The sequence below is a fragment of the Solanum tuberosum genome, unplaced genomic scaffold (assembly GCF_000226075.1).
Source record: "Solanum tuberosum cultivar DM 1-3 516 R44 unplaced genomic scaffold, SolTub_3.0 scf00202, whole genome shotgun sequence".
Classification (NCBI taxonomy): Eukaryota; Viridiplantae; Streptophyta; class Magnoliopsida; order Solanales; family Solanaceae; genus Solanum; species Solanum tuberosum.
The window spans coordinates 853068-865975 of record NW_006239128.1 but is presented as its reverse complement, the minus strand read 5'-3'; the positions used below and the strand labels follow the sequence as shown (position 1 = coordinate 865975).

Here is a 12908-nt window from a genome sequence, read left to right as displayed (position 1 = left end):
ATATATATAAGAAAAAACCTGTGAATGAGAGTATTCTTGATTTGTTCTTGTTACTGTGTGTATTTGTGTGTGTGAGAAGAAGAAGAAGACGAAGTCAATTGGGTGGGCGACAAAGACAAAGCAACTAGTATTACACTGTTTCCATTTCTCTACAGTATAATAAATAACAAGACTTTTCTCTATATACAATATACTCTGATTCATTCAATTCAATACAAAATTTTGACTCCCTTTATAGTCTTCTTCAGATCACCATTTGTTTTTCACTTCACAAACTTTCTGAACAAACCCCATCAAAGTATTTACTTTTCCTGCCGATTTTTGCTTCCAAGGTTTGATTTTGCCCCTTTTTGAGCTTATTTTTGTTGGGGAATCTGAGGGATCGGTGTTGATTTTGGATTTTAAGCATGGTTCTGTATTGGATTTAATACTAGTGTTGTTTAGTTTTGTGGGGTTTTGTTTAAATGCTTGAAAAAGGGTAATCGAGTTGAGTAGCTGGTTTTAGCCTGTTTTGTTATTCAATCTGTTGAATAGATTTGTGGGAAAGTTTGTTTCTTGATTTTTTGATATTTGTGTAGCAGTTTTACTGTGATTTTAGTTTCCTGTCTTAGTTTTGAGGGGTTATTTTTATTAATTACTGAGAAATGTGCTGTTTTTTCAGCTTGGGTTAATGTTATTATTGTTGTGTTGTGTTTTGAGGGTTATTAGATTGTACTGGACTAGTGAAATGTGAAGTGGATCACTTAGATTTTGGAAGGAGGATTGTTTGGTGTAACGTGTATAGATAATGAAGTCACTTAAAGAGAGGAAGAAAAGGTCTTTGTGGAAATGAAAAACAATTCGATTATGGGGTTTTCTATTGTTTTCGTATGTTTAAATATCGTATGGAGGGTTCAAAGTAGTTATCTTTGTGGTGCATTTAGGCTTCTAAAGTGACTCTTTTTTCGTATCTTCTAAAGTGAAGATACCAAAGATTTGGTCTTTGATCTTTGCTTATTACGAGCGTGAGATTATTTCAGGTAGCAACTGTGATTTGTGAAATCCAATGACATGGTGACTATTGGTTATAGAACACAGAGAAAGAAATATAGCTATGGAAAAATTGAGTGATGGGGATGTTAAAGAAAGAGTTGGCGTGTCTTTCTCGATGCTAACTCTTTAACGACCCTGGTTCAATTGACTATATTTTATATATCATGTCATGTCAGGTTCAGTCATGTTGTTGGTCAACTCTTAACATTTTCCATTTTCGTCTTGGTTAGTCTATGGCGTTGGCTTTTTGTTTCTCTATGAGATGTTGATGTGCTTAATTTCTTCCTTCTTGCACGCATGTCATACAAACATTCAATATATGTCAGTAGAAGCATAAGATAACATTTTCTCTTGTTATTGATATTTCACCTAGCCCGTTTGATATTAATGATGACAATGGATGGACACTTTCAATGTGGAAAGGGCTTAGTTTCAGAATCCTTTTGAACTTTGTATTATAGCACTGATGACGGTCCTGTTTCCTTGTTCTAGAGATACCAAATATAATTTATTAACTTCTTGACTAGTATTTTTCAGAATATCTCACGGGTATAAGAAGGATAACTATGAGCTGCTTCGGTTGTTGTGACGATGATGACATGCATAAACCTGCTGATCATGGACCATTCATGACCAACAATGCAGCAGGTTAATTTCCTCCTTGTACTATTTGCTATTAATAATATTTCGAACTCTTTGAAATGATAAATTCAGCTGCAGGAGAGGGGCAAGAGGGTAGTGGGTTTCAATCCTAGTATCTCCTGGATTAAAGCTCAACCTCAGCTACTGATGTATAATATATTATCAGTAGAGTTGGGAACTAATAGGCGAATCTTCCTATCAGGTCTATGAGTAAATTAGTTCCAGTATCTTGGAAGCTCAGAGATCATGATGTTTGAATCTAGTGTCGTCATGACCTGGTATGGAAGATATGCCTGCTGTGCAAACATGTCTTTCACCTCAATATTCCAGTTTCACCTTAATAAATTTTTAAACAGTCAGGTGAAATTTGTAGTGTTTAGTTCATTGCTTTGGCTTTGCCCCTATTCTAAAGATATGCTTTCTTTAGATAGTGTCATGATTTTACTCACTGAGATTCTATTAATTCTTTTTTTTACCTGTAGGATTTATGGTTTTCACTCTTCCCTAACTGGAAATCTTTTTTTTAGGCTACAATGCAGGGCAGCGTGCAACAGAAAGTGCGCAAAGGGAGATGCAGAATGTCAACATCCTGCCCATTGCTGTTCCTTCTATAACTGTTGATGAGTTAAAAGACATCACAGACAACTTTGGTACAAAAGCTTTGATAGGTGAGGGATCGTATGGAAGGGTATACCATGGTGTCCTGAAAAGTGGGCGGGCTGCAGCCATTAAAAAGTTAGACTCGAGCAAGCAGCCTGATCGAGAATTTTCGGCACAGGTCAGGTCGATTGGATTGTCCTACTTTGACTATTCTATATTATACATAAACCTCTTACCTTGCTTGGATATGATGTAACCGTTTCAGGTTTCCATGGTATCAAGACTAAAACATGAAAACGTGGTTGAGTTACTCGGTTATAGTGTGGACGGCGGTCTTCGTGTGCTGGCTTATGAGTATGCCCCAAATGGATCTCTCCATGACATTCTTCATGGTTAGTTTACTATAAGCCTTTTTGTATCCATTCTATGCATGTTGACCAATCAATGACTTTGTGGATTTGGTTGTTCTAATTTATATATACCGGTGAAACTCAGATGAAATTCAGATTTGGTTGTTCTAATTTATATCCATCGTGGTACGTTGAGTTTGGAAATGATTGCGCAATTCAAATCCAACTAGGTCATGCGCCTGCCCTATACTGTGCACTTTAAGTACTTGACTATGCACTTTCAACCCTCAAAAAGTTGTCAAAGCTCCTCCCCCGATATATCCCCTTTCTTGAAGTACCTCACCAGGGTCTTTTTTGACATGTGTCGTGGAAGTGTTATGTAAAGTTGCTCTAATCAAGAGTAGACCTGCACCAAGACTTCCTCATATTTCATGCTACTAATTGGACAAACCCTTAAGTCTTTCCTTCTTACTTTCAGATTTTATCCTTTTCTTCTCCGTTGTGCATATACATTTCTTTCTCGTCCTCTTTTCAAAAATATATTTCGTTCATAAGTTCCATTGGTTTTGTACTTGACTGTGCACATAGTGAAAAAGTTTTCTACATATTATATTGCTAGTGACTGGACAGACTTCTGAAAATGATAAGTTGGTTAAAATGGAAAATGTCTACGTAATAAGTTTTAAGTTCCTCAGATTGAGTAGCTATTAATCCTAAATGACAATAGGGGTTTGAACTCATGCTTGCTTTAACCTAATCTACTTGGATCCAGATTTTGGTATATTGGGTTTCGATGTATAATTCTGTCCAATATTGTTCAAGATTGTGTTAAACATTTTGGATATATAAAATTGGACAGGAAGTGTGCACTGGGTTAAGATAGAGGGTCTACGGGATATCTGAAGGTAGAATATTATTATTTTTAGTGTGCTTCCATTCCTCTTGTAGCCTTTTTGATAGTCCAAACTTGGAAAGACTGCTGTCAGAAAGGTCATTGGGATTGGCCCACCTCATTTGTCAGATATCGGAAGGATAATTAATCAAGGAAGTAGGGAGAGGCAGGGAGCTTGAAGTGGGTTTCTACATCATACTGATGAAGCTTTATTTATAGAGAGATGGTTGTTCCAATATATTCTTGACCCAGTGTAATGAATTGAATTTGATCACAGTCGCGTAAGATGCTCTTATTTTTCTTCAAAATTCAGTCTAACCCACCTTTTTCTCATGTTAATTTCAGCCATTGCCACTGCTCCTTTAGTAAGTAATAGAAAAGGATAAAATCCTAGTATTTTGAAAATCCATCATTATCCTGCCAAATCGATTGCATCCTTCCTCTCTCTCCCTGATAAGTAAATTCTAATTCATGAAAACAGCTCCAAAAGTGATGTTTTTGGGTTGTATTTACCTATCCATTTCCACTATGTTAAACAAAATAAAACTTCTGCCTTGCAATTGCTGTTAAACGAAAATTGTTGTCATTTGCTGACAGCATGTTGTATCTCTATTTAACAGAGCAAAATCCATAACAAGCCTTTGTTTTCTCTTACAGTTTTCCTTATTTGAACTATTTTCTGACTACGAGGGTGTCTATTTCTGTACATATGTGTGTGTCAGTGTGTGTACACATATTCCTGTTTCATTTGGAAGCTTTGGTTGTGTTTTCCTTCTTTATATATGGCTGATCATTCTCATTTTTTTTACTTATCTGGAAGAACTATTGATTGTGGTGGTTGTCTCAGCCAAGTTAATGTGTCATCTCATACTAATGCTGAAAACCATTTTGACTACCTATTTTTTCAAATTGGTTGTAGCAGCCTCAAGCTACTTGGACTATAAATTATTTTTTTGATGGCAAAAGAAATAAAAAAAAATTATAATCTGGGTAGCTTGAGGCTGCTACAATCAATTTGTAATTCTTGCAATAAGTAGTCAAAACGGTTTTCTCATATTCCGTAATCTTGCTAATTCAATCTGGAAAATGCAAATAACTTTTCAATTTGTGGTTACAGGACGAAAAGGTGTAAAAGGTGCACAGCCAGGTCCAGTATTATCATGGGCCCAACGGGTTAAAATTGCTGTTGGAGCTGCAAAAGGGCTAGAGTACTTGCATGAAAAAGCACAGCCACATATCATCCATCGTGATATTAAGTCTAGCAATGTCCTACTCTTTGATGATGATGTTGCTAAGATTGCGGATTTTGATTTATCAAATCAAGCTCCTGATATGGCAGCACGCCTTCACTCTACACGTGTTCTTGGAACCTTTGGTTATCATGCTCCTGAGTGAGTTCAGTTCTGAATATTTGATATAAATAGACTGTAAACTTGATTAACTAACTTTAAATGAAGCAATTTTAGCTCAGGGCCCAAGGGTCATTCATTTTTATGCTGACTGGACTTCCCTCATGTTGCAGATATGCAATGACTGGTCAACTGAGTTCAAAGAGTGATGTTTACAGCTTTGGTGTTGTCCTCCTTGAACTACTCACAGGCCGTAAACCTGTTGATCATACATTACCACGTGGCCAACAGAGTCTTGTGACATGGGTATAACCTTCAAGATACTGACATTACTATATCTGATGCACCAATTTTCTAGTTGATTATTTTGATTCTGAATTGACGTTCCGTACCATGTGTAATCAGGCAACACCAAGACTTAGTGAAGATAAAGTGAAGCAATGTGTTGACGCTAGACTCGGTACAGATTACCCTCCTAAGGCCATTGCAAAGGTATGTCACTAGAACAGAAAATTCTTGACTACTGCAACCATAATCCTGCCTCTTCTTGATTTTCATCAACTCCAATTTCTCAAAATTTGTGTTACTGAAACAGATGGCTGCAGTTGCTGCTTTGTGTGTGCAATACGAAGCTGATTTTCGGCCAAATATGAGCATTGTGGTAAAAGCTCTTCAACCTCTGTTGCACGCTCGACCTGCACCTAGTGAAACATCAAACTTGTGATTCTCTCCTTTGCCGCAGCTGCTACTACATGGAATGACAGTGATTGAGATTTTGTTTTGTTGAGTTGAAAATGATATTATACTAGTAGTTATCTGGGTAAATAGCAGACATACTGTGCTTTCCCCCCTTCTTTTACTGGTCTCAATTGAATGTGAATAAATTTATACATGTACTAATGAAAGTAGCTTTGCCTATTCTTTTAATGGATTATTCTTGAGGTCTTGAATATCCTAATATCAGTTAAGCGGAGATGATCATTATGACAAAAGCTGAAACATTGAGTTTAGAAGTTGGAAAACATTGGCTTTTCCCACCATTGGCAAGATTCTTTTGCTGATTAGGTTTGGCATGAGGGTGGCTACTGACCTATTATGATTGAACTTACAACATCATACCTAATAGAGTTCCATAAGTGGGGTCTAGGAGGCGTGGAGGTAGAGATACTATTTCCAAAAGACCGTCAACTCAAGTGTAGTAAAATCTATTATGATTGAACTTGAAACATTGAAATAATAATAGTAGGTGCCTACTTCTAGTAGCCCCTCTCTACTTTAGTGCTGTGGTAAGGATGCAACACATACATATGGATTAGGCGCATGTTATGGATTTGAATCTTGCCATGAACAATACAAACTATGGGTAGTTTTGACGTATGAAGCATCTCATATTCACATACATGGTTCGGGGAGGACCTAGTTAGCTTATCTTGACGCAAGCATTAGTGTTTAATGCTAAATTTCAATTTTTTGGCATACAAGTCACACAAATAATTTTACCGTTGCTCTCAAGTTCCTTCAAGAAGCAAACCTGCAGTCTCAAGTTGTCTCTATTGTCCCATCTGTAATATTGAATGTTGGGAGGCAATGAACGGCCAATTTGTACATATATCTCAAGCATTTGAAGAGTAGCTAGCAATTAGTCAATGAGATGAGAATATAGTCATGTTAGCTGTTTCATTTTCAAGCTTGTGGACAGGCAAGCAAAGTTTAGGCAATTGTGGAAGCCCCCACCAACTACCCTCTCAAAACTAAATGCTATCAACAAGTTGGGTAGAGTGTTGGCATCTATTACTGGGAAGTGTACATATGTCCAATTTTGGTGTCACTATCTAAGTTATGTCCCAAGTTTATAAATTTTCGTACGTCTATTCATTTCGGAACAACTTTAAACATATGGTGTGAAGTTCATATGATTGGACTTTTGACACATAAAAATTCAATCATTTTGCCTAAAGCTCATGCACACACATGATTGCAGTTTAATCATCTTTACCTCAACTTCAGGCAGAAATGCATGTTGGGATTTGATAAACCTAACTTCAGACACCACATATTTGATATCAAGTATAGATAAATTCTTAATAGGAAGCGCTTCCCCTTTAATAGGCTTACGTGACCCCAGAGAATGGCTGTAATTAAATGATCACAACATTAATACATCTCAAGTCCTTGTATCTTTGTAAATCTTCTGAACTTGCTTACAACTGGAAATGGAAAAAAATGTCCTCTAAGAATAATGCATGTGGGATTACTCCTAATTTGAAGCTTAATCTGGACTAAAATATGGTTGTATACTCAGATTAGCATTCAAACGTCCAATCAATTTTCAGATGGTAATATTTTTTTATAAGTACCGACAAACAACAATACAACCTAACATTCTGATATTTTGATACCAGAACAATAAGAATAGAATGCGCCATGAGAAGGCAAATATACATGACGATCATCAGCAATACAGTTCAAAATTGATGACAACTATTTCTGTTGGAGTGCTAGAAACACGTATTAGAAGTATGCCGGTGTAATTAGCATCAAGGATTTGTAGATGTTCTGTGAAACCTGCCTTGTTTATGGCACATCCCTATAGTTTTTCCAGAATGGCAGGTACACCTCTCATAAAAGATTCCAATGCTCTTCGACTGGTCAGACAGAAAACTGGTAAGAAACGCTTCATGAACACTATAGCTTCAATGCCTTCTTTGCTTTGCACGCTTCCTTGACTGTGGACCTCTATTCTTCCATTTGTCAACTCCACCTGGTCGATTGCGTTCTTCAATCTCGCGAACTTTGCGTTTCCTGTGTAGCGTATGAGGTTTAGAATGATCCTTAACAGGCCAGTTAAAAGTAGTTGCATAGTTCCTTTACTTCTATTCATGTTTGTGACGTACCTGTACTCCCCAAGTTTACGGTCAGAAAATAGCTCCTCAGTAAGTGTTGTCTTTCTCTCCTTCTTAGTCAGTCTACCAGAGTAGTATTCAGATGCTGGCTCTATTACTGTGCCGACCTGCTCGAATTTCAAAAACGTTAACATCTTACCTCTAACAAACAGGATAACAAGATGTCAGTAAAAGAGAGTGCATGACAACAACAGCACAAAAGATGCCTGTACGGTTGTTCAATTCTATCTTCTTTCTATTCTATATCTTTCTGTTCCTTTGCTTTATCATGTGAGATAGGGGAAGCTGTTATTTTGTTATATCATCAGGGTAATGATGCATCAGCCTGCTAGTGGTTATTATCAGGCATAAGAAGGCGAATTTGTCGCTCCACAAGTGGGGTCTGGTGAGGGTAGTGTGTATGCAAACCTTACCTCTACCTTGGGAGGTAGAGAGGCTGTTTCCAATAGACCCTCGGCTCAAGCAAAAGCATTACAAAGCCGTTCGAAAAAAGAAAACAACAGGAGTGAAGAAGCCAAGACAAAATGCTATAGAAAACATGACAAATCATACTAAAAAAGAAACAGTCACTACATCAATAATTTAGGAAATAATACACTTACCTGGAAATATTTAGGTAATGTTTTTGATTTTGATCCACTCTTCTTGTAATGCCTTTTCGGATCCATGGCACCCCTTAACTGAAACAATCAGATTTTTAGAACTGAGTACTCATTCGTAAGAGAAATGACTGCAATTAAATTAGGCATACATAAAGGAAACTCAACAATATATCATAGGAAAAGGTGATGATTAGACATGATTGCATCTTCACAAGTCCATCTTCACTAGGGTTGTCAAACTGTGCTGAAGAACATATTATTTGTATTGTATACACTGGATGGAATTTATTTTTTTTGTTTATAACTAGTGAGATCGAACAATAACGAATGAGTGAGAAATTTCAATTAATATGTCACTTTACCCTAAGCCTGTCTGGAATTTGTAACAGGGAAACCATTGTGGCCTTATACCCTCCTTTAAGACAATAAGCAAGTCACTCCAGGGAACACGAATCTAGAGAGTGGAGCATGAGAAGAGTTGCATTTTTCAGAAATAGGTGTAGGAAGCTTATACACGTTTCAATTCTACCTATCTTACTGATCAAGGACAAAATCTTCAGATGGAATAGATCATTTATCAGCAGCAGAGTGAAGTGTACTATCTCTTATGTCTCTCGCTCTCATTGCTCTTCCTCAAGGAAAGGCTTCATTGATTTTCAACAACTTACAAAGCTATGGTTCCTGAGGTAGACGAGCCAAGAATTTTAGAAAATTAGACTGTGATTGTTATGGACTAGTATCAAGATCAAGTCCTAGTCAAGGGATCTACTTTTAGCAGAGGAATACTAACAAAAGATGGCCCCTCATGTATCCTTTAACAAAAATGTGAAGAAAAGCTTAGCTAAGTCGCAACCTCTCATAAGTAACGAAACACATCAGCCTATCATCGAGCTGTAAAAATGTTCAAGTAAAGAGAGACTTTGTCATTCAAAGAATCACCTTTAACAGCTGGAGATCCCTTTTCAGCTCTGGAGTAATCGTTGGGGCAGGCATATCAAACCTATTTAAATTTCAGAAACAGTAAATAATTTTCATAAAGGAACAAATTGACAATAAAAACACAGGAATTTGAAAAACTACAATTGAGATTACCAATTTTTGCCAGTTGTATCCTTGATTTGTTTTCGTAGAAGCTTGTTCACCTTTTTGGGATCATTGGGCGGAACAAATAGGCCGTCCATGAGTTCCGAACTAGGTTTGTATACTGCACTGGCCCTGGGCACCTCGTTGTTGCTCTTTTTGGTCCCAAATGATAATTGAGGTAACTTTGGTTCCCATGAAAGCCCAATTACAGGCTTGTTTTCAGGCATATTGAATTGCTACAGACCCACAAGTTTCAACCTAATGAGTAATAGTTTAAAATAAATAAGCAACTTTCAGCCTAAAATAATTCACACACAGTACAACAACAAGATATCCAGTGTAATCCCATAAGTGATGTCCTGGGAGATGGAGTGTACGCAGTCTTACCCCTACCTTATGAAAGTAGAGAGGTTGTATCCGATAAACCCTCGGCTCAAGTAAAGCATACCAAATCATGTATGAAAATAATGGGGAATGGAGCAATGACAACAACAAATAATATGATAATAAGAGCAAAGGAAACAATGAGTAACACAAAAATCTAAGCGTAGGATAATAGGAAAGTAATAATAACAATACAGAGAATGGAAACAAGGCGATACTCACTGCCTAGTAACCTTCTACCCTAATCCACGAACTCCGTATCCTCATCATGTCATCGATATCGATATTCATACACAGTACATGATAACTAAAAACAAATCTACCTGACTTAATTCAGTCTATAAGCAATATATATATATATATGAAATTATAGCTATCCAGTGAGAAAAAATACGCACAAGAGACAGTTCCTCTGGTAGAGTTTTACAAGCTCCTTATTTGCTACCTATTTCTATCCAAGGAGGGCTCAACCCTAAAGCCCCAAAAAATATGGGCCTCAAAATTACAAATCCTCCAAACAACCAAAAAAAAAACCAAATTCAGTTCAAAAAAAGGAAGCTCAAATACAAAAACATACCGAAGATGCAGAGAAAAGAAAAATTCGAGCAAGATTAAACGAAGAACCAGAGCACTGAGCAGACAAAAGATGAAGGAGATACATACCTAAAAGAGAAAACAAGGTCTGATGGAGGCGAAGCACCGTATTAACCAATGGCACACTTGGAAGAAACACAATACCTAAGTAGAATATAAAAAAGGGAAAAAGGACAAATATATCCCGAATTATCGTAAATGGTATGCAAATATCTTCCGTCATACTTTTGAGATATTGGTGCCTCTGCCGTCCAAAAACTAGAGCATAAATACCTTTTATACTAACGGACATACACGTGTCATAATCTTATCCACCGATCCGATATTTATCGACGGATAAGATTGTGCCACGTGTCCCTATTTAGTCTTCCGCTAGAGTGAACGGCATATGCTCTAGTTTTTGGACGGCAGCGGCACTAGTGTCCCAAAAATATGACGGAGGGTATTTGCATACCATTTACCATAGTTCAGGGGTATATTTGTCCTTTTTCTCTATAAAAAAAATATATATATATATATATATATATATATGTATGTATGTATTTATGGTTACTTATTAGGAACATATTTTTGAAATTTTATTATTGATGTAATTATAATTAAAAATTATAGACAATTAAATTTATTGTTACTTTCTATTTCTTAATAGTCTAATTCAAAGTTTTTGATTAAAATCATTCCTGAAGTATGATTTAAAAACTAGATTTTTGTGTTATATAAGTGAACAAAAAATATCCATACACTATTCAAAAAGTTGCAAGATTCATCCTACTGACTATTTTTTTTTAAAGAAAATCACGCCACCAACAAAAAATATGTGTCAAGTCGAATGAAAAGATGTACACATGATTAAGCTAGTCAAGTTGAGTGATTTTTCTAATTTTTAGAAATTGAGGGTTTAAATCATATTCAGACAAAATATATTCAAATTGTAAATATTCTTTGGAAAAACTATGGCCAAACAACTCCAACTTTAAAATTTTCAAATAAAGTAATTATTTTTTTATTTTCATAACTAAACGCCTACGTAATTTCACTAAATTTCCAGCATTTTTGTTACATTGTATAAAATGTGAATTGCATTGTATATAACGTACATACGTAATAAATATTTAATTGAAGAAAAACTCTAAATAGTTTGGGCATAATATTTTGAAAATGATTTTTTTACATAATCTTTCTAAACATCATAACCTACTATATAAATATTTCAAGACATTGTTGCAAGTCAATTTGCTTGATGATGCAAAAAAATATATAAACTAACAACACACAAAATTTTAATTCTGAGAATGAAAGATTCATTTCCTATCCTTATCCTTATTTTTTTAGGTAACTTTGATCTTCTTGTCGTGGCTAAGACATGATCAAATTTTTAAAAAAATAATTGGTTCAATCAATTTCTTAATAAAAATAGATTGAAGGATGATTCTTGTTATTGTTTCGATATTATAAGGATGTTTTTTGCTCATTTAGATAATATAAGGATGTACATTAGATTTGAATCATAGTTGAGAGATGATTTTAGCCTAAAACTCTCTAATTCACTTCAATTTGAATCAATCATGTTTTAATATTTGACTTTGTAAGTTTTTCTTCAATTCTTTGAGATGTTTTATTAAACATTTCAAGCTCAAACTAATTAGATTATCAAATAATTAAATTTAAAAAATATTGTCTTAAGTTTGACTTTCTTCTAAAAGTAATTGTCATTATAATATTGGTTTATGTAATTAAAAATATAACAAAATACTATATAAGTAAGAAAATGATACTCTAATTGGTATATTCGGTATATATTTAGTGAAGTGAAGTCTTAATTTTATTCTTAAAGACTTTTAGAATAATTTTGAAAGTTTATATAACAATTGACTCTATTGAAAAGGTTTTCTAAATTACAATTAATAAGAGAGATTTAAACATTTGTGTTGTTATGTAACATGTACAATAATCTATATATGTTTATTCTTGTCTTGCAGAATATTACAAGAAATGTTACACTGTCAATTGAAAAGAAAAAAATAATTATTAAATTATAATTAATTACAATTTTAGAATTTATTGGAATAAAAAATATATATATTTTGAATAAATATGACACTATTTTCTAAATTTTGGCTCTAGGTCAATCATTCTATTGAGTTATCCCACTTCTATCTCCCATATTCTATTACTAATAAATAAATTAAACACCAAACTCTACGTATACACTATTGATTTAATGAAAAGCTACTATTAATTTAATCCCCAGAATGATAAGATTGATGGTGTTTTAGATGCTTTAATCCTAACACACAGACGATGTGTGATTTTACTACGCAACCTAAGATAGCAAAGAAAGAAGAGACGAAAAGAAATGAGATTCTTACCAGAAAGATAGCTCGTCAGTACCAGAGATGGCACAGAGATTGAACTTGGAGTAGCAACGCTAAAACGAAATGATGCACTGAACAAAAAAAAATAAAAAAAATAATTAT

General features: G+C 35.0%; 2 protein-coding genes across 8 annotated transcripts; one reads left to right on the top strand and one right to left on the bottom strand.

The window, feature by feature from the left end:
- Positions 1-16: 16 nt before the first annotated feature.
- Positions 17-5815, top strand: LOC102603202 (pto-interacting protein 1-like). 5 transcript variants are annotated; one of them, XM_006355654.2, is made up of 9 exons: positions 18-127; positions 239-332; positions 1570-1680; positions 2202-2452; positions 2540-2666; positions 4634-4907; positions 5039-5171; positions 5271-5357; positions 5461-5815. In XM_006355654.2, exons 3-9 carry the CDS (start codon positions 1599-1601, stop codon positions 5587-5589), a joined length of 1083 nt encoding a protein of 360 aa, XP_006355716.1. In that variant the 5' UTR covers positions 18-127; positions 239-332; positions 1570-1598; the 3' UTR covers positions 5590-5815. The 5 variants fall into 5 exon arrangements, with proteins under 5 accessions (XP_015167966.1, XP_006355716.1, XP_015167968.1 ...); XM_015312482.1 differs by having other exon boundaries at positions 1560-1680; XM_015312480.1 differs by having other exon boundaries at positions 17-332.
- A 1325-nt stretch (positions 5816-7140) lies between these two features.
- Positions 7141-10573, bottom strand: LOC102602630 (rRNA-processing protein fcf2-like). 3 transcript variants are annotated; one of them, XM_006355652.2, is made up of 6 exons: positions 10501-10573; positions 9463-9711; positions 9310-9370; positions 8371-8448; positions 7760-7875; positions 7141-7667 (listed from the first exon to the last, which is right to left on the bottom strand). In XM_006355652.2, exons 2-6 carry the CDS (start codon positions 9678-9680, stop codon positions 7559-7561), a joined length of 582 nt encoding a protein of 193 aa, XP_006355714.1. In that variant the 5' UTR covers positions 9681-9711; positions 10501-10573; the 3' UTR covers positions 7141-7558. The 3 variants fall into 3 exon arrangements, with proteins under 3 accessions (XP_006355714.1, XP_015167969.1, XP_006355715.1); XM_015312483.1 differs by lacking the exon at positions 10501-10573 and adding an exon at positions 10415-10494; XM_006355653.2 differs by lacking the exon at positions 10501-10573 and adding an exon at positions 10236-10369.
- Between the last annotated feature and the right edge of the window lie 2335 nt (positions 10574-12908).